Source organism: Callorhinus ursinus, unplaced genomic scaffold, assembly GCF_003265705.2.
Source record: "Callorhinus ursinus isolate GAN/ISIS: 27379988/994484 unplaced genomic scaffold, GSC_fseal_2.0 scaffold5, whole genome shotgun sequence".
In the NCBI taxonomy this organism is placed as follows: Eukaryota; Metazoa; Chordata; class Mammalia; order Carnivora; family Otariidae; genus Callorhinus; species Callorhinus ursinus.
The window spans coordinates 25679820-25702104 of record NW_027397067.1 but is presented as its reverse complement, the minus strand read 5'-3'; the positions used below and the strand labels follow the sequence as shown (position 1 = coordinate 25702104).

Genomic DNA, 22285 nt, shown 5'->3' with positions numbered 1-22285 from the left:
AATAGAGTGCAAACTTTATGAGAATAGTGACACAATCTGTATTTTTATCACCAAATCCTCACGGTTCCTAAAACTGAAATGCAGTCCTACGATATATTTGTTTGATGAATTTTCTGAGTGAATTTCACTGATCTAGGATCAGTTTTAAACACTGTTAAGTGGAGATAATAACATTTATGCCAGAGCTCCTGAGAGGATTACATAAAATAATGTAATATATAACGCAACTGAAAGCTACTTCTCTAGTGCCTTAACCACAATGGACATTTGCCAATCCATGGCTATTAATGTTATATTGTTAGTATTCAAGTGTCATTTAGTAAATAAAAACTCTTTTTGACGGGTTACTGGATTTTAATTTTCCAATTTTTAAATCATTGTCTTCATACCACAAGTCAGCAACTTTTAAGGAGGAGTGATAATAAAAATATAAAACTGATAAATAACATAACCCTACTTATATGGCTTGGGGTGAGACACGTATGTTTTAGCAATTTAGCATTATTCACTCTGAAATAACCTTCTGAGCCAAGCTATCTTTATGATATGTCAATAACCATGACTCACACCAGGAAGGCAGTTACAGAACATTTTAAGAATGATTTAAAAAAAAAAAAGAATGATTTCAGATTTCATAGCTTTTTTTTTTTTGGTCGCCACGTGAAATGCTGTCTTGGAAATATAACTGCCGACTTCCTATGATCACTTTTCATTCTGGTTGTGTAAATACTTTGCCCTTCTTGGATTTTTAAATAATCATGCACCTTTCCCTTTGATTGTTTCTTTGTTTTTCTGTATTAGTGGTAAAGAGCCCTGGTCAGAGGGTGTAAAAATATACACTGGGTATAATACATACCATGGTTTACTCAATGCGGGTCATTAAAAATTTTCAAATTACTTGCATCTACAATATATTAACTACTTAGATGGAAGCATTCAAAATTAATCTGAAGCTAATAATCTAATTTTCATAGACTAGGAAATTAAAATTCTTAGCTATTAATTAAAATGTCTTAACGTCTATATGACAAAATATGAAAATATAGGTATTAGGAAAAGATTATTGTATCTGAATTCTATTTCTCTGTAGATTTCAGAGGATGATTCTAGAGACATTTTTGCCAGACCTATTATTTTTATACAGTAAATGCTAGAATAAAATTGACAACATGAAGGGCAAAATTTTATGTTAATTGTATAGAGTGCCTACAAAGACACCAACACAACCTATGTGGTCTCTGTCTAGGAGCAGCCTGGTATTTCAGTGGAATTTTATATGGCACCTTCCATAAACACCAAGACCCACCAGTATACCACTTGCCTCCCAGATATTTATTCTGCCAATACTTTTCTCACAATGGCAGTTCCTTGCTATCTGTTTTTCTTCCTCACTTAAGCTTTTTAAACTCCAGGAGGGAAGACCCATGTCTTCCTCAACTTCACCCAATAAATAAATTTGCAGGACCCCTGAAATAGAAGTTAAACAGTTGTGCCTCCTGAGAGAACAAGGTGAGTGGACAAGAAAACCAATCTTTTTCCTCATAAATGAACCTTTGTTAAATATGGTCAATCTATTATAGATATAATTTAAAAAACACAGAGATGTAGCCAAGTTCAAAAAACATTTCTGAAAGCATTCGTACCATCTTTTAACTATACCTGGTCATCCAGTGGTAACTCACAGAAGGCAGGAATATATTTGGCCCATTCCACCAAGACCAGGAGCTGTTGCTTCATAGATTCACAGACATCACCGATACTTGCAACCTTCTTAATATTTATGTCAGTGCTTGTGCCAGGGCTTGACACTGAGATCTAGCATGAAGAAGATCACCTTAATTTATCATTTAAAATAATACACGAGCAATATTTCTCTTTCTTCTATGACAGCAATAAGGACAGCCTTGAAATGAGCACTCTCATTGCCACAGTATCTTAAGATACACAGAACATTTTAAAACGGAGAAAAACATACCTATACCTACAAGCTAAACTGGAAACATTCATGGCACAGTACCATGCTCTGGGAGCAGTACCTTTTTCTCACTGGAAAAACCGTAAAATAAGTGACTCAACTTGCAGCATTTTCCTAATTAAAAATGACTATACAAAAAGATATGCCGTAGTCACAGGAAATATGCTCTGTGATTTTATTTTTATGAAGAAAATGTTTCCGGTGCATACAGCTCACCAAACTGGGGAAAAAAGATTTAGAAGAGAAGCCAGAACTAGTGATGTTGCTGCATGAAATGGAAGCCCATCAAAGTAAAATTAAGAAACCAACTTTTGGGTGGCTCAGTTGGTTAAGCGACTGCCTTCGGCTCAGGTCATGATCCTGGAGTCCCGGGATCGAGTCCCACATCGGGCTCCCTGCTCAGCAGGGAGTCTGCTTCTCCCTCTGACTCTCTTCCCTCTCATGCTCTCTATCTCTCATTCTCTCTCTCTCAAATAAATAAATAAATAAATAAATAAATAAATAAAAGAAACCAACTTTTGACTTGGCAACATTGAAAAGCTTAACCTGTAATGAAAAAATTTTCAAATTATATATAATTTTGAAATAGATAAAATATAAGTGGTTTGAAAATGTTTTTCTGCTAAAAATTGCTTTCTAAAAGTTCTCAGAAACTTAATTTTTGAGCATGCGAGAGTGTGTGTGTGTGTGTGTGTGTGTGTGTGTGTGTGTGTGTCTTTCTATGTGTTTATTTCTTCACAACTTCCCTTAAGCCATTTTGTAAATGCTCTATAGGGTCATCAAGTAATCTTCAAGGACTGATGATAATGGGGATGTTAGCCTCATCATACCACCCTCGTGTTATCAAAAATGAAAGTAGTTGCACTGACTCATTACAGAACCTGATTAATAGTTAGCTATTTCATAACTTTTTATAATGGAAAAATATCATTAACTTTTCTAATGGGGCAATGCTAAAATAAACTGTCTTCAAAAAGTTTCCTCATTTGATTTTTTTTTTTTTTACATTGACCAGTTTATTTTAAAAAATACAATTCATGAAAAGCCAAATGGAAGACATGTATAGAACAAGGTAGGTAGGTAGGGGTGTGGAGTGGTAGAGAGCTTCCAGGTCCTCTCTGGGGGAAATCACTTTTTGAGAATATTAATGGGTTCACCAACCTGTTGTTCAAGAGTTTTTATAACCCAGGCTTCAGCCCCTCCCCCTCACAGATAGCCAGTGGGTGGGGCTGAAATTTCCTATCCTTGAAACCCAGTTTGGTCCTTCTGGTGACCAGCCCCATTCTGATGCCCTTTCTGGGACCCGCCCCTATGTCACCTCATTAGCATAAACTCTGAAGAGGTCTGCTGGAGATTTTATGACTAACAAGAGGCTCTCTTATCACTCAGGAAATTGCAAGGATTTTAGGTCTTTTTTAATTTTTTTTTTAAGTAGGCTCCACACCCAGCATGGAGCCCAACATGGGCCTTGAGTTCACAACCCTGAGATCAAGACCTGAGCTGAGATCAAGAGTCAGATGTTCAACCAACCGAGCCACTCAGGCGCCCTTCTTCATTTGATTCTTAAATGATTTATTTTTATGTATATAACTAATGACAAACATTTTTAAACTTTGGAACTGATATTCTCATTCTAGAAATTTAAAATGATAAACTCCTTCTCCATTGGTTTCTGGATTCTGGCTCTTCCCTTAAATACTTGTTTCCAAAGCAGATGCCAAGGTGAGTTCTTGAGTTCAAAACCATCTTCAAGGAAGGAAGCTCTGATGATAGGTCTCAGCCAAGCTCCCCAAAAGTCATAGTAACTGAGTTTACAGATTTAATCAGTAAAGCAAGCTACTGCCTCCAGAGGATTGTGCTACGCATTCAGTATTTTAAACCAACCTTGTAAACAAACTTTCATTTAACAACATTAGGCTGAAATACACTGTATTTTTTCTGTTTAAAACCTGGAAGTTGTCCAGAAGTAGTCAAAATTAAGTCAATAGTCCACCTAATATTTTCAAAGTAAAACTGTAATTCTTTTTAGAAATGAGCCCACTTAAGTGGACTTAGATTATTTTCGAATTATGCCTAAATAGACATTTGATAGTGTTGAACAGGACTGGATACTGGAGCGCAGCAGGTACCTGGCGAGACCGAATTTCTGCTTGTGCCAGTGTGTTAATGGAGGGGATGTTGCTGCCATCAAATGTGCTTCTTCTGGTGCTTATTCTATCGCGTTCGTTTTGCACAGCTAGGGGAGAAAAATCACAGTATTCATTGGTCAGTTCTTTTCACTACGTGTCAGGAAATACAGTTTAAAGTTTAAAAGTAATAGTATAAAAAGTAAGAGGGGGCTGAGGGGCAGAGGGGAAAGTATGGTAGGACTGAGGATATTCTTCATTCTGTACCACTTTTTAAAAAGTAGAAGGCCAGGCCTGTCATTAGAGCTCATAAAAGACTGCCTTTTGAAACTTCATGATCGCAGCCATGTCGGAAAGTGTTGGGTCAGTCAGTTCAACCATGCGGTATCTGTAATAGGAGGGCTTTCCATTCTCGCAAAATTAATACAACTGTAAGGTAAGTAGAGGATGAGTATCGCCTGGGAGACTGATCAAGTCAAACAGATATTATATCCACCATCAGAAGATACAAATCATAGATTTTGAAACTTTCTTTTTTTTTTTCCTAAAACACTAGCAGAAATGGAATTTCTGAGTGAATTTATTTAGTTAAGGTGATTTTCAGCTTGCAAAGGCTTTTAAGGCTCCCCAAAAACTACACTGTAAATATAAAGAAGAGCGAGAGAGGGAGTATTATCTTCTATATCTGTCATATAAAGAATAATATAAGGGGTGCCTGCATGGCTCAGTCGGTTAAGCAGCTGCCTTCGGCTCAGGTCATGATCCCGGGGTCCTGGGATCAAGTCCCGCGTCGGGATCCCTGCTCAGCAGAGAGCCTGCCTCTCCCTCTCCCTCTGCCTGCCTCTCTGCCTACTTGTGCTATCTCTCTGTCAAATAAATAGATAAAATCTTTTAAAAAAAAAGAATACTATAAGTCAAATATCAAAGTTAGATTTTACTTATTTACTTATTTTTTTAAAGATTTGTTTATTTATTTTGAGAGAGAGAGAGTGAGTGAGCACAGAAGTGGGAAGGGCAGAGGGAGAAAGAGAGAGAATCTCATTCTGACTTGGGGCTCAATCCCATGACCATGAGCCAAAACCAAGAGTCTGATGCTAACCCGACTGAGTCATCCAGGTGCCCCTCAACGTTAGATTTTAAAACTTAGGAGATAAATGTATCTTCTGTTAACCAAAAAGAATGAAAACAAGGCCTGTGGCCTCTAAATTATTTAGATCAATGCTCTACCCTGTTCTGCTGGAGAGAGAAGACATAAAACTATTATAATTTTTATGCAATTATTATTTTATTAAAGAGATGCACCAATTTCTATGCCAAAATCTACTATCTACCCCAAACTTACTATTAACCACCAACTGATCAATTTGGAAGAGAAAATACTGGCCTTTTGCCTTTAAGAGTGAGTAGTGTTTAAGTTGGGAATGAATCATTAATATTTTATCGTAAAATCATATTTACTGGTAGCTTACTCTTTCTTCCCCCCACAGAAATTGTCATTGATTTTCAGCCTAAACTGACTCATATGGAAATGCATATGTGGAGATAAAAAATTAAAATGTAAGCTATGCTTTTATGAATTTCATTTACATGATCAATCCTTAGAAACACATCAGAAGAAACTGGGAACATTTGCAATCTTCTTACTGCTTTCATTTTTGACGTAAAACCATGCTTATATAGGTTTCTATCCAACTAACCTTGATATTATGTTATTACTGTAAATAAGAGAAACATATCTACTTTGAAACCCAAAAGTTACTTCCTAATCTACTTAAAAAAAACTAATGCATTATTCTATGAATGGTAGGAGACATAATTCAACTATTTTTGAAAGTAATTTTCTTTCAAAACCCGTGAACTCTTAAAGGAAATAGAGGATTGTGACTTCCTTATACTTTTGTAGGAGTAGTGCTGGGGTTCAAATAGAAATAGATGAAATTGATTGACAAAGTATGTAATTAATAAACTACTAAATATGCCATTAGAAACAAGTCATTTTGTAATGACAAAGTGCTTCTTTAATTTTGTGAACTTTATTTTGTCTTCTTTTGGAGACTAGCAATCTGAATGAAACCAATGGAATTTTGGTCTCTTTAAAATAGTGACAAAGAAAAAAACTAGCTATGTTCAAGATAAGTTTGATATATTTTACATTTCTGTAGTATATTAACTTGATTTAATTCTTTTATGGTTTGTGAAATAGTTCTGAAAAATATTTCTTTGTATATAATAGGCATAAGCATGTGAAATGATAAGCATAAAATACTGCAGTGGTTATCCCCTGCCCAATGTTTTCATGTGTTCAACAGATTTGTTTCCAAATTAACCATAGTTAGAATGTAGGATAATATAATAAGATTAGTCACCACATTTGAAATGAAATTAATGCACACTAAAACAGAGTATCTAGTCCATTGTCTCTGTTCCTCAATGGAATATAAGCTTCCTGAGAGGGAGCACTCTTTTTTCTGTTATGTTCACCACTGAAGGCTTAGCATCTGCAACAGTTTTTAGAAAGAAGTGCTCAAGAAATATTTGTTAAATAAATAAATCAGTGAATAAAAAGTTAATGTCCAATCAATGCTTATGAGATGAACCAAGATATTCAATTATTATTGACAATAAATATATGCTTAAACATAACATTTACAATTTCAACCTATTAGTAGATTTTGCATTTATCTTTTGAACTGAATATCGGAATATTATTTAGATATTAATTTTGTTTCCAGTTATAACACAGTAGTAGAGGTAATACTGTCTGGAATCAGACAATCATCAAAGACTGGGTGTCAGTGTCCTTGGGTAAATTCCTAAACTCAGGGAATTATAGATTCTTCACTGAGGAAAATCAGAATTCATGTGAAAAGATTATTGTGCTTAAATGAGGATGTATGTGTATAACAATTTCCAACAATAATTATTATTATACTATATATTATTACCTTCTTTTTTCATTCCTGCTCTAAAACACTTTCTTAATCGACAATATCTACATTGATTCCTTTTGTCCTTGTCAACAACACATTGCCGACTGAACCTATAATATCAAACAAAGATATATTAGTTTGCAGAAAACTGTTTATCAAAGGAAAAAACAAAACCAAACACGCACAAATAAACAGAGAAATAGACCTTGCATAAATATGGTCAAATTTGGCCCCAACAGGAAGAATGTGTAAGAACAATTGCCTGCAACTTTTCCAGTCTAATGGTCAGCATGTACAATGGAAATACAAGCCTTACTTCTCACGCAGTCTTTATAATAAAATAAAACTGACTTTTATCTGACTTTTCACCAGTATACATAGTATACATTATCACTTCTATCCTGAGTTATGAAAGCCAAACCTAGTTTAAAAATCTTTGGCATGTGAGTTCTGATTGCTTATTACTAAATGATTTCAATGTAATAGAGAATATATCAGAACGTCATTCCTCTGCACTTGCATGCTTTTCTCTTTTTAAATATTCTTCTATTAATTTTAAGTGTGCCTCATATGCAATTGAAATTTACTCTTAACTGCCAAGTTATATATCCAGAGGCGGGTGAAAACAGCATTTAAAGTATGGTCTCTGCATAATTAGGTACCACCTCACAGCCACTAAAATGGCTATAATCAGAAAAAATAAACCAGACAATAACAAGTGTCAATGAGGATGGGCAAAAATTGGAACCCTCATACGTTGCTTTTGAAATATGATGCAGCTGCTTGGGAAGAAATTTTGGCAGTTTTTAAAGAGAAGTTAGATATTAGAGTTACCATATAACCCAGAAATTCCGCTCCTATGTATATACACAAAAGAAATGAAAACATATGTTCACATAGAAAAGTGTACACAAATGTCCAAACCACCATTATTCTTAAGAGCCAAAATGCAGGGACAACCCAAATGTCCATCGGCTGATGAACAGATAAATAAAATATGGTACAGCTACACAATGGATATTATTGCTTGGCAAAAAATGGGAATGGAGTACTGACACGTGCTACAACGTGGATGAACCTTGAAAACATCATTCTAAATGAAAGAAGTCAGACACAAAGGCCACATATTGTATACAAGCTCTCCTGAGAGATACTGCTCTTTTGGTTTCAGACCACCACAATAAAGTTAGTATCATAATTAAGTGAGTCAAATGAAATTTCTTGGTTTCCCAGTGTATATTAAAGTTATGTTTACACTAAACTGTAATCTATAAAGTGTGCAACAGCACTGTCTAAAATAGCAATGTAATACCTTAATTAAAAATACTTTATTGCTAAAAACTGCCAACCATTATCCGAACTTTCAATGAGTTGTAATCACGGATCACAGGTCGCCATAACAAATAAAATAATAATGAAAAAGTTTGAAATACTGCAAGAATTACCCAAATGTGATTCACAGACACAAAGTGAGCAAATACTGTTGGAAAATGGCGCCAACAGACTCGCTCAATGCAGGGTTGCCACAAACCTTCAACTCGTAAAAAAAAAAAAAAATTCAAAGTCTGTGAAGCGTAATAAAGTGAGGTGTGTCTGTAATTTAATTTACATCAAAAGTCCTGAAGAGGCAAATCTATAGAAACAGAAAGTTCATTAGTCGTTGCCTGTCATTGGAGGGAGGGAGTTAGGGGAAATGGGGAGCAACAGCTTAAGGGTAGGAGGTCTCTTTACAGACTAAGTTCATTGTAGTGATGGTTGCTCAACTCTGTGAAAATAATCAAAACCTGAATTGTACACTTAAAAAAAAGGGTACATTCTCTGGAATTAGATGTGAGCTTGATTTCCAGGTCCACCATTCACTCCTGATGGAACATGGGGATGTTATTTAACATTTTCAAATTAATTTATAGCTGTCAAATTGGAAGGACCTTCAGTAAAAAGTTGTGTGAGTGTAGGGTAAATATCAAACATAGGCTTTGGGGCAAATATCAACCATATAGCAAAATAATAATATTTCTTCAAAATTGTGTCATAAAATTACCCACATCCACATGTATTGATGTATTACTGATTATTTGTGGCTGATTATTAATGATGGGAATAAAAGAACCTATCTGGTGATCTACAAAAGAAGGTATTTCTTCTAAAAATGATGGGTAGCCACTTTGAACTGACTGAATATAAAGTCTACTATAAAAGAACTGAGCCAGAAGAGAGATATTTTTAGGATGAGGAAAAAGAATTGTTCACTTGGGAATTCATGGCTTCAGGGGAGGGAATCCGATTGCTAATCAATACAAGAGGAAAATACACCCAATTAACATTAATAAAAAAACTGAATAAACATATTAAGCACCTTTTGTGTACAAGATCCTGGTGTAGGGATTAAACAAAGGAGTATGACCTGTCTCCTCCATTCAGGGAAACTACAATCTAATAGAGTACACATACAAGTTTACAAATAGCCATAATAAAGAAAACATGATGTGTCAAGTATTGAAACAGCAATTTAAAGTGCTTTGGGACAGAAAGCCCAACTTCAATGGGACGGAACAGCTAGAGTGGAAATGAAATTTGTACATCTGAGGAAATGGATAAATTTGAGACCAGCAAAATCTGAGCTTAAAAAACCTTTACTCTCCTACACCTTCATCATTATAACTATTTTCCAAATGGAAAATCATAGCATTTGCTTAATACCAAAATATGTAAAGAAGGCTAAGTTGGCAGCAATACTCATGATGGGAAGGTGTGAGGAGTTAAACTGTACATGTGGTGGGAATATTTTTTAAATTCCAGAAGTTGTTATGAGAACACTCCTTTCTCACTTTGCCCATACAGGAAGGGAGGAAATCTTGGAAGCCCATGGTGCTGATATTTTCTGATTCTTAAAGTCTTTGTTGGGTTTAGTTGTTTGGATCACACCATCTTTCATATATATGTATTTCATCTTTAACAGAACACGTGACTCAAAATAATGTTTACAGGTTATTTTGTGTTTATTTTCGCTGTTAATTTTGTAAAAGCACTGAATATTTAATGTAATCATAGAGAAAATGCTTTTAATGAGGGAAATCTACTTCGTTTATTTTTTATATCTAGCTAGATATAAAAAGAGCTTTGATGTACATAAAAGCAAGTCATCTAAATATATTTTCTTGTTTATCAAGAAGGTTTTATTTATTTATTTATTTATTTATTTATTTAAGATTTTATTTATTTACTTGACAGAGAGAGACATAGCGAGAGAGGGAACACAAGTAAGGGGGAGCCGTAGAGAGAGAAGCAGGCTTCCCACTGAGCAGGGAGCCTGATTTGGGGCTCAATCCCAGGACCCTGGGATCATGACCTGAGCCGAAGGCAGATGCTTAATGACTGAGCCACCCAGGTGCCCCCAAGAAGGTTTTAAAGTGGATGATGGACACTTTTTTTTTTAACCAACGTTTTAAGCCCTCTTGGAAAAATTACTAGAGAACACTAGTTAGATATTTGGAGAGTTATATATTAACTTTTTTCCAGATCCCTAGAAATCAAATGGCATCATACTGTAAGGGAGATAACTTTTTCCCAAATGTCCAGCTTGTTCTCAAAATAACATAGCAATTCTATACATGCTTTCATCAATAGAGCGAGCTTTGATATTTTTCTGTTAGCATCAGTCATTGTTTTAATCGTCCATATTTCACATGGATGTACTTGGCATTCCAGAACTGTCATTCTGAACACTCAAGGTGGACTATCTAACCCTAACTTGTACTATGATGTTGACTAGGTATTTTTTTAAAAGCCTACTAGAAACATGTGACATATACAGTATAGTTAAATACATCTTAGACAAAACACTGAATTCAATGGCAAAATTGTGGCATGAGACATACATTTCAAATTTTAAGACTGAAAATTTAATTCCATTCACTGACTTTGACAAGCTACCAAAATCATCCACACTTTTAATAATTTTGTTTAAAAGACGCAGGAGGTAGAGATGTTGAAAAGAAAATCAATACACAGAAAAATACACAGATTGTGAAACCATTTAAATATAGATTTAAATATGTCCATTGGTATGTGAACATGTGGTAAAACAACAAAGGAACATAAAAGACAAACACCAAATTTCAGACAGCAGTTACCTCTGGGAGAGAGGAGAGAAAGAGAAAGTGATAGAAGAAGTGTGTTCACTAGAGGCTTGGACTATATTGGTCTAGGTTGGGTGATAAGTATGTGGATTTTTTTACACATTTTATAAGTCTAAAATGTTTCATAAAAAGGAACCAGCTGTGGGAATGCATCCTGCATACACACCCACATATCCTTACTTTTAACACAGCTTACAGATTTTGTTTGTATAGTCACAGCATTATGAAAGGTCTGTGTTTCTTAAGATTTTATTTATTTATTTAATTATTTGAAAGCGAGAGCAAGAGAGCAAGAGCAGAGGGAGAGGGACAAGCAGACTCCATGCTGAGGTGGGAGCCCTACTCAGGGCGCCATCTCATGACCCTGAGATCATGACCTGAGCCGAAATTAAGAGTCAGATGCTTAACCGACTGAGCCACCCAGGTGCCCCCAAAGCTCTGATTTTATTTCCTTACTTCTTGCACGCCATTTTGAAATGCCTCTAAAGATAACTTTCTCAAAAGGAGCATCTCAAGTACCTGCAGGAATAAACGTGACTCTTGCGTATGCTGCGTCTGAAGAAGCCCTTGCACCCATCACAGCTTGATGCTCCATAATGTTTTCCCGTCGCTCTGTCCCCACATATGGCACATAGACAGTTGACACCATTGTCTGTGGTATTCATACTTGTTGTCTCTGGAGCAGAGTTATCTGTTAAAGAAAAAGCAGAGTAGCCTTCAAGTTAATACTAAGTATTTCTTATGTATACTACCCAAAAAATTATTCATAGGCTCAAAACAGTCCATTTCCTTGACCTCTTGGAGCACACCAGTGCTCTCCTTTTAACCACTGACCACTTCTTCCAGTCTCCGTTCCAGTCTTCCCTCGCATATTTCTGAATATGAAATAAAACATTAAACTTTGGGACGCCATAGGTCTCAGTTCCCCCAAATATACTCTTTCCCAAGGAAAGCCCATCTGGTCCCATTGTGTTAAATATCATGTGTATGAGAGAAAACCCCCAGATTTTATCTCTAGTTCTGATGTCTTCCATGGGTATCAGTCTGAAATGCCCAAACACCTATATTTAACAACTTCACTTTAAAGTTTAATAGAAATTGCAAATTAATGTATCAAAAACAGAACTCTTCTATTTTTCCCCTCAAACTTGTTCTTCCTTCAGTCTTCCCTATGTCAGTCAGTCAATGGTACCATCTAGTACCTAGGACCAATAACCTGGTGGTCTTCATTGGATTCCCTCCTTCATTGTTCATATCCAATCTAATACTAAGTCCATATTTGAAATACATATCGAATCCGCAACTTTTCACCCTTTTACCATGGCCACCCTTATCCAGTCAACTATATCCAGTCAACTCTAATCTTTCCCCTAGATTACTGCAATAGCCTCTTATCTAATTTTTCTGTTTCCGCCCTTGCTCCCCTACTGTTTATTACCCCAAAGTGCTTTTGGAATAAGAAATACACATCATATTAGTTTTCTGTCTTTAACCCTCAGAAACAGAATAAAGCCTACACATCTCAGGTTTGCTGTAAAGCCTTGTGTGATAAAGCCCCCTCCCATCTCTCTGACTCCATTACTTGGTACTACTTTCCATCCTGTTCACTGTTCAACAATGTTGCCTTTTTAACCCCCTTGGAGTTGGCTCCCATCTCTGAATCTTTACACTTGCTGTTCCTTCTTCCTCCAAGGAAAGTTCTTCCTCAAGGATGTCTTTGAGCTGGCTATCTGATTTCTGCTCCCATCTCTCACTTTCTGTGAAATATTCTCTGAACATACATTTTAGAGTCACCCCTCATCTGCCCTTCAAGTAGAATCTAGAACCCTGATTATTTTTTAAATAACTACTTCATTTTTAAAAATTATACTATGAACTAGTCTGTTCATTTACCATCCCTCTTTCCCTACAGAATATAAACTTCATGATGTCAGAGAACTTAAGATCTGTCATACGCACCCCTGTCTTCCAGCTGTGAGAACTGTGCCTGGCATAAAGTATGCATCTAATCCATAGATTCCTCTTTTGGAGGAAGAGGCTTAAAAAACTCCACATAAATATTTTTATTTAAATGGTTTCTTAAATGAATTAGCATTATTGATTACATCTTTAAAAATCTGTATGGACTCAAAAGACACTGAATATAAAAGACATTGAATATAGGTAATATATTAAAAATTATCATAATATTGTATGATAATATAAACATAACAACCCATCATATCTTGAATATAACAAAAAATAAAATTAAAAGCTGTCATGTACCATTACATTCTGTGAAGACACACATATTTTACTTACTAATACTTCTGAGTACACAAACATTACCATATATAATTTCATCAAGTTAAGAAAAACCTTAAAAAATATATGTTTAAGGGTTAATCATGTGATATTATGGAGTTTAAAGCTAGGAATTTTTCTTTTTGGTAATATAAACAAAATAGATATTAGAAATATGACAGAAACATTAGGACTGATTGTATTCTAGATTTATGGAAACAGGAAAAAAAGTCAACTCTTGCTTCCAGTTTAATGCCATAATTACATATTGTTAACAACACTAATTTGTGCTAAAATTTCCGAGTTCATCTGAGGATTAAAAAAATAATCTTCCCACTAATAAGCTATTGTTTATTATAAATATAATGAGAACAGCAGTTGTAAAACTGAGGAGCATAGCAGAACATTACCATATCCTGAGTATAAGATACAGTCTCAATCCTGAACTACACACACACACACACACACACACACACACACACACACACACACACACACGCGTTTTTCAAAGTATACATAATTACTAGATTTGAGGTGTTCTAACAATTATAAGTAACCTTGGACAAGATTTTTACTTGGAAAAAAACTAAATGCAAAGTCAACAGTAAACTATATTATATAAAGACATGAACTCTAAACAATTCATGCCTTATTTAAAGTTAAAAAGTTACAGTAGATAAATACCAAGAGCTTTGTGAGGCTAAACATTAGCTTGTCAAGTAGTAAGGTTATAACACAAGCCTTTCTTTCCTTTCATATTGTGTTCAGTGCAAAAACTCAGAGTAATTTTAAATGCAGTTTCTCGTCAGCGGCCATTGAGAACTGAAATGACAGGAGGAGGCAACCAGTAAAAGCCTCCTGCGTTCCGTATGTCATTTTAAACACGGCACAGAAATGTACTTCACAGCCAGTCTGCCAATATTACTTACTCCTGTGATTTACAGTACATAAAGTAACTGATGAAACTGTTCTTTTTTACCTTAAGTGGCCCATGACAGAATTCTGAGGTCACTTTATTACGCATAACTAGACTTTTAAAAAGTCTCAACATAAACGAGCCATAACATTATTAATTTCAATTTTGTGAGGAAATGCAAAAGCTCAGATACGTGGTCTTAAAAAGCAAGCCCCGAATTCTTCAGCAAGAAGACACAGAGCTACCACCTGGGAAGCTCAGTTTGTACCCCTCCCACTATACCTGCTTTCCTTTATGTCTACAAGCAGAAGGGAACTCACCATTTGAATTATATAGAATCTGCATAGTTTCAAACTCCAAAGTTGTATAAGTTGGGTCCAAAACTTCACTGTAATTTGCCATCTCCATGTCCAGTATCGGTTCCGATACCCTCATCATTGACTTAGAAACACACATACAAGGGCCACCACAGGCCAGTGTGTGTGATGGCTGTTGGGCTTTCAGTCTGTGAGTGATAATCCAAAGTTAACTGTTACTGTTAACAGTGACTTATGTGGGAGGAGCTGTAAACCTGGAAACTCCTCTGCAGGCCATATTCTGCTCATTTCTTTCTGCTTTATGGCATACGAAAGCAATTCCTTGTGATAATCTCGGAATGCTTCATGGAATCACCTTATCTGAAGTGCTTAGTGGACGAACATGATTTCCTAAATTGATTCCCAGTAGACAATAAATGATGTCATTACGTAGTTAAAAATAGAAAAGAGAATCTCTCAGGTTTCAAGTATTTGTGACATGATTTATCCCATTAAGGGGCTGAAATCACATACCACATGTTCTAAAAGATGGGATTTTGGGCGCCTGGGTGGCTCAGATGGTTAAGCGTCTGCCTTCGGCTCAGGTCATGATCCCAGGGTCCTGGGATCGAGTCCCGCATCGGGCTCCCTGCTCCTTGGGAGCCTGCTTCTCCCTCTGCTTCTCTCTCTCTCTCTCTCTCCCTCTGTCTCTCATGAATAAATAAATAAAATCTTTAAAAAAATAAATAAATAAATAAAAGATGGGATTTTACTGTTATGAATCAAGTAAAGACTGTAAGTTAACACTTAACATAAGCACTTAATGATTTCAATTTTTCTTCCCGTACAATAGGGCTAACTTTGTTTATGTTGGGGTAAAACATTTCTAATTTGAAATGACAGGGATTTATGATATATTCCAGTAGTAGCCTGGACATAACCCTAATATGGCTTAACATATTCTCCTTAACTATCTACTTATGAATCTGTGTCCCTTGAATGTTTGTAAACTTCCCAAGGACAGAACCACTATAGTTACTAGGACATTGTAGGCATTCTATAAAAACAGCTACATGAATACGCTTTCATTTCTTTCGACATCTGATGCTTGTTACATTCTAGGCACTGAACTGAAATAAAATTATCCCTAACGTGCGTGGATCTAACCATTCCCATCATCAACCTTCTAATACCTAGCATCCACATAGCACAGCACACCTGTTACACGCACACGTGACAAGGAACATTTAGAATTTGAGGACCATTTAGAAGATAGGAGTCAATGATTATATTTTACTTCTGAGAATATGTTTATTGATTTTATCTTCCAAGAAAGAATTCCAGCCACATTTACGTTATAAAGTCAGAGTCTCGTTTCCTACATTTGTTAAAGACTATGGCAAAGTAATATTTCTTATTCAATTTCTTAATACCATAAACCTTGTGAATATTTTATCTTAGAAAATTATTATATTTTTCATCTGGGAAGCCTGGCCTCTTAAAATAAACTCAAAACCATGTGAAGAATTTGTGAAGAAAATAGTGGAGTCGTTTTAGCAACCAGAGTCACTAAATCAAACAGTGCTCACTGGAATAGTCCACTTGCCTTCATATTCTGTATCACTCCTAATTGTGAGGATCGTATCTGAGGGATACATTTTAGGGACTGATTCTCTTTAGTGAAGGCTAACTGTACTTGTTCAGTTTTTGGAGAAGCAGACAGCAAGCGAATCCCGTGGTTTTCATTTGCATGAATTAGTTCTCACTTGTGAAGTAACACAGACATATTTCCTGTGTGAACCAAAGCAGTGAATTGTGCTCAGCTCACACTCTTTCTCGTCAACGTGGTAGCTAAACAAGGCTGAGGTATATCACCCATAAAAGTGTCCCAACAGAAGGAAGAGAAGAAAAGAAAAAGGTGGAGAGTCTTTCATTTATAGGGCTCAAAACACTAAGAGAAATGTGGATATAACTCAGGAGAACAATGCTGTCATGGTTTATTGTTCTACTTCATCCTGTGTCCCTGGGTAGCATCACTATTGGATCAGGGCATTTTCCTCGAAGGGGGAAGGGGCTACAGCTTATCTCAGCGCAAGTAGCCACTAGCAATTCATCAGAGCTGGCTTTCAAGATGAAACCTGTTTCCCATCCATGTTACTGTAAATTATTTTTTACATTTTATAGAGTAAAAACCTGAGAATTTCCAGAAGATATAGCAGATCCAAATAGCAGGCATATCTCCTCAAGTGGGCAGTTTGTCTTCCTAATTATATTCAGATGTGGAAACACCCACAGCATCCAGTCAGCCTCAGTCCAGTGAAGGGAAAACTCTCTTTAGGTTTTACATTCTCGAAGGAATTAAAAAGTACAGTAGAGAGAGAGGTCTTCTTAAGTGTTAGGATTGGTAATTTACTGAACTGGCTTAGTGAATAAAATAATTAAAACAGAGAATTGTGAAAATGGTGTATCCATTCTTAATAGTGTATTCAACTTAAATGTGTAAACTGCTGCTGTTTTGTTGGATAACCAAGACTTTTTGTTCGAGTAAGTACCCACTGCTTGTGATTCTTTATTAAATCGTTTGTTTGTAGAAATCTCATACACTGCCTTTGATGTCTAGTTTTTTTTTTTTTAAATGGAGGAAAAAGTCAAAGCTATCAGTAAAACCAACCTAAATGCAGAAACCTCCTAGAGTTTTATACTTTTTCAAAATATTTCATATATTTTAATCCACTTGCTTTTATCCACTTCCAAAGTATTCCCCCAGGTTTTTACTGGGGAAAAAAAAATCTCTTTTAACACTCAGGTTTCAGCAAATTATGCAATGTTAACTTAAATCATGATGAAATAATAAGAACAAATGACATAACCATGCTACATAACAAATACAACTGACCTTTGATTACTTTATGTAGCTGGTCAGATGGTCAGGAGACGTTGCAACACTATGCATAACAGCCGAGATGGAAACAATATAAATGTCCATAAATGGACGGATAAGGAAAGTGTGCCATACAATGAAATACTATTCAGCCTCAAAAAGGAATAAACTTTTGATACATACTACACCATGGATAAACCTTAAAAACATTATGCTAAATATAATAAGCCAGTCACAGAAAAAGACACTACATGATTATACCAAAAGGAGAAATCTATAGTCAAACTCATAGATTCAAAGAGAGGAGTGGTGGTTGCCAGGGGCCAGGAGGAGGGCGGAATGGGGAGTTACTAATCAAAAAGTGTAAAATTTCCGTTAAGCAAGATGAATAAACTATAGATAATCTGTTATACAACACCGTAACTGTCAATAATATTGTACTGTACACTTAAAAAATTTATTAAAAGGTTGGTTTCATGTTATATGTTCTTACTTAAATAAAATAAAATACACTTATGAAGAAAATCTAAACTACATTATGGGAAAATGATCAACCTTATCAGTAATCAGAAAAAAATGTAAAATAAAACAATTAATTCTATTAAACAAAAAAAGGTGCCTACTACTTAAGGAAGTTAGCCTACCCTGAAAACTAATTAGGATGTTCCACAAAAGGAAGTTGAAAACCTGAGTTAACCCAGGGAGTTGGCTAAAGGGAGATTAGAGTTTTTCTTGTATTGATTTTAACATGAGATAACTTGTTAATTAATTTCCTTATGACCAATCCCTCTTCTCTACTTCTAAAATTAATTAGTCTAAGTTCAGAATATTTTTATTTGCTTAAAAAAGAATAGGGAAAGGACAACAAGATGGATGGGAAAGAAAAGAAAAAAAGAAGAAAATGTCACAGAGAAACAATTTTAGTCATAGTTACTTTTAGATTTTTAATTATGCATCAAAATCTAAGCAAGTATCACATTCTTTAGTATTTTTGTGTTTTCCATGCAATAGTGATCATTGAATTTTTATAATTTAGTAAATGTGATTCTTGGAAACATGTCCATGGCATAATTGAACAAGATAAAATTATATAACTTAACTGCATAAACCTTAGATACATAAAACACTTATGGTATTTGTTTGCATATTTTCATGTTAAAATTCAGCTATTTTCAGGAAAAAGACAGATGGACACCACACGGGGAGCCTTTCATTATTGCTTTACCCAGTACTTCTTATGGGTAAAATTCATTAAGGCTACATTAGATTAAAAGCTTAAGTAGTTATTATAAGAACTATATTAATTTTATGCCTAGGTGATATAAAAACAATTAGTCTTAAATGGGACTTACTAAACCCTACATTCAGCATAAATTTATGAGTACTTTTAAGCTTAACTTCTAAAGGTTGAACTGGGAAAAGCATCAAAAATTCATGTTAATTCCTAAGACAGTAATTTATAGTAAGTAGCATACATTTTCTAAAGTAGAACTGTATTAACTTAATCTAGGTCCAAAAATATAAATATATATGATAAACCATGACCTACTGAAAATCTCTCTTAAAAGAGGTTACTTTGTAGTATATGTTCTGTAAGCTTAGCAAAATGTTGCTGTTCTTTGGGGTGATATCATGGGTTTTGGCAAAGATGTACCTTCTTAGCCCCGCTTCAGGGCAAACACCCCAAAGAGAAAAACACTATTGGTTTTAGATAAAAGGTCAATTTTAAAAAGCACAACTCATATTCCTGAAAAATGTTTCTCTCAGAGCAATGCTTTTCTAAACCGACATGTGAAATATGATATTTAAATTTTTTCAGAGCAACATAAAGAGATGAAAACTACATGGTGTTTAAAGAAGACGACAACTCAATTCACATTGACTGTCCAAGACAGCAGAAACGTTTCTATCTTATCTGTAAGACTATTAAGTCTGTTAAATTGTTCTATATTTCATATTTGATTTAATCATTCCCTCATAGCATGTTTTAAAACAGAAAACAGGCTAATAAAAATCAAGGTTATTTTCATAGAAGAATGATCTTGATTTCTATTAGCCTGTTTTCTAGTTTAAATTATGTAAAATAGTTTTCATGAAAATAATCTGGAATGTTAGTATCAATATTAAAACATTTCATTTTAAAATTAAGAGTTAATAAACTTTGTTCTGTAATCTGATTTCTTTGAGGTTACTTTTCATTACCAAAAATACTATATTAATCCCCAAAGCACATTAGTAGTTGCTCTTGTTTCCATATTCCACCTTTTCAAGTATAAAGATTACACAGATGTGATCCCTAGAAGGTAGATGAAGAATAACTATCCACATCAGCTCAGTGTGGTTTCCAATATAAGGAAACCATTAATTGGAGAACCTGCCCAGTAAAATGATATATTAATCTAAAGCTAAGCCACCTTTTACTTCTCAAAAATCACTTCATTAAAAAAATAATAATTATTATTATTTTCCTTGCTGCCACTGTCTTGACCTAACCATCATTTCTCTTTTGAAATAGAAATTTTGTCTCTTCTCTCTACTTTAATGAGGGAAAACAAGCATATTAAAGAATTAAAACAAACAAAAATAGACATTTTAATCTTCAAAGCAAGTTGCTATTACCGACATGCAAAGAAAGAAGTTGGGAACTGGCTGTAATGATGGGATTCTATTTTCAAAAAGCTTCATAAATCCTTTCTTAAAGTCCAGATTACACAGCATTTTATATAAACCAAAACAATTTTCCTTGTCTTTTTTTTCTTTCTTCTTAAATCTAGCTGACGCTCATGCAATGAACAGCAGAACCACATAACTTGCTTAATCAAAGTCATTCCCAACATTAAAAATGTCTACTATTATTCTTTTTGGAACACAATTCTATCTTAAAATTGTTGAGAAAATTTAAAATTTAAACTGAACTTCTATAGATTTTGTTTACATATTTTTATGATTCTCTGTAAATAATTATAATTATCCATAGCTCATTGTTCAATTTATATTGCTTTTTAATTCATGACTATAGCCCAAGGAAGCAATTGTAAATCCTTATTTTAGATTCATCATTTATCTGACCAATGCAAATAACTCCCATCACTACTAAAAAATGCCATTTTATAGTAAAATCTAAGTACACTGGACAGAGATACACAGCACCGTATGAAATAGCTGACTTCATTTAAAAATGTTACTATTCTTTATAATATTCATGAATTACCTCAACTATTCATATATTCCCTATTTTCTCATTAAAACATCAGATTATTATTTAAAAGCAGTTATATAAATAAAAATAAATAAATGTAAAAATAAATGTAAAACCCAGAACTAAAGAAGAGTGGAGACTGTATTAGCATGAAATCAGTTACTGTTAGGATAGACCAAAGGGGACTGCACAGCACAAACATAAATGTAACCAAGAAAGTATTCTGAGGAACAGCGTAGAGGTGATAGGAGAAATCTGCATATATTAAACCTACCTTCAAGGTCAGTTGCCTTGTGATTCAAAACAGACTCTCCTTTTCAGAAGATAAGGAGCTGATTAGTACTAAATTATTAACTGGAATATAGATTATACTGGTAAGGAAAATAAAAAAAAGTCTGGATATAAGGGACGTTAGGATTCGACAGTCACTAATTTCTGCATTGCCTTTTTACAATGGGTATTAGCATTGTTGCCACTGCAAACTCAGCAAAGTTAGTCAGAATATTCAAGATTGTGGTGGCACTCTGATACCAAAGTTGCTGCATTATGCAAAATGAAGGGAAGGAAGTTATCAGTTTGGGCCAGTACCTATTTCAAATATGTTCTGAGGATGTATAATGTTTAATAAAAATAGCAGCAGTTATACTATGCTGAGAGCAACGAGACTTGAACATTTTGAACAAATGTATTGTGACCATAAACTTTAGCACCTGGGAGCCAAGTCTGTCCATCCAGATGTCCATCTGTCCATCCACCCATCCATCCATCCATCCATCCACCCCTACCTACATAAATACATACATAAGAGTTACTGCTTTTTCATTCAAAAAAGGTAGTAACAGACCATACACACAGTCATAGAGTAAACAAATACTCAACATTCCTCCTTAAAGCTTTTCTATACACATAGGAAGAACAACATATTAATGTGATATTTGATTTAGAGAAAACTAAATAATATTTGCCTCTCCATTTAATAAAGGTAGGTATGTGACTGACTCAATTGAAATGTTAAGTTTATTTCACCTCCTTTTAGATAAATTTCTTTTTGAAAAAAGCAATTGTTTTTTTGAAAATAACTTAATTGTTCCTTTTGGGATAAAAATACAGGACAAAATTAAAATGATATTAAGAGCTAAGCTCGTGGCTTTTGGCAACGGGTTGCATTTCAAAATTAAAGTAACAGGCTGTTATCACTCTCAAGTAAGTAATTTGTAACTGTTTAATGTTTAACTTATACATTAGGCCAGTGATTCAGAAATTCTGCTGCACATTAGAATCATCTGGAAAAGTTTTAAAGACCTCAAGGCCCAAGTTGCATCATATACTAATTAAATTAGAATGTAGGGTGGAGTCAGGTATCAGAGTTTTAAAAAATTTGTAGGTAATTCCAATGTGCAAGAAAGTCTAGAAACCACTGCTTTCAGCTGTAAGTTCCTGAAGGCAAAGACCTTATATTCCTTATTCATTATTGTAATCCTAGGGCTTAGCATAGTGTCTGCCATGTGGTAAACTCCCCAAATACTTATTGAAGGTATGA

General features: G+C 34.7%; 1 protein-coding gene across 6 annotated transcripts in view; it reads right to left on the bottom strand.

Annotated features, from left to right (window-relative positions):
- HNF4G (hepatocyte nuclear factor 4 gamma) overlaps nucleotides 1-22285 on the bottom strand; it is a 129768-nt gene that overhangs the window by 11394 nt on the left and 96089 nt on the right. For 5 of the 6 annotated variants that reach the window (XM_073892905.1, XM_073892906.1, XM_073892907.1 and 2 more), the window contains 4 exons: nucleotides 11690-11861; nucleotides 7047-7141; nucleotides 4105-4211; nucleotides 1660-1815 (listed from right to left, as the gene is read on the bottom strand). In XM_073892905.1, coding sequence (XP_073749006.1) covers nucleotides 1660-1815; nucleotides 4105-4211; nucleotides 7047-7141; nucleotides 11690-11835 — 504 coding nt within the window. In that variant the 5' untranslated portion in view covers nucleotides 11836-11861. Of the gene's footprint in view, nucleotides 1-1659; nucleotides 1816-4104; nucleotides 4212-7046; nucleotides 7142-11689; nucleotides 11862-14689; nucleotides 14875-22285 lie in introns of those variants that run through there. The other variant, XM_025871465.2, reaches the window with a different exon arrangement.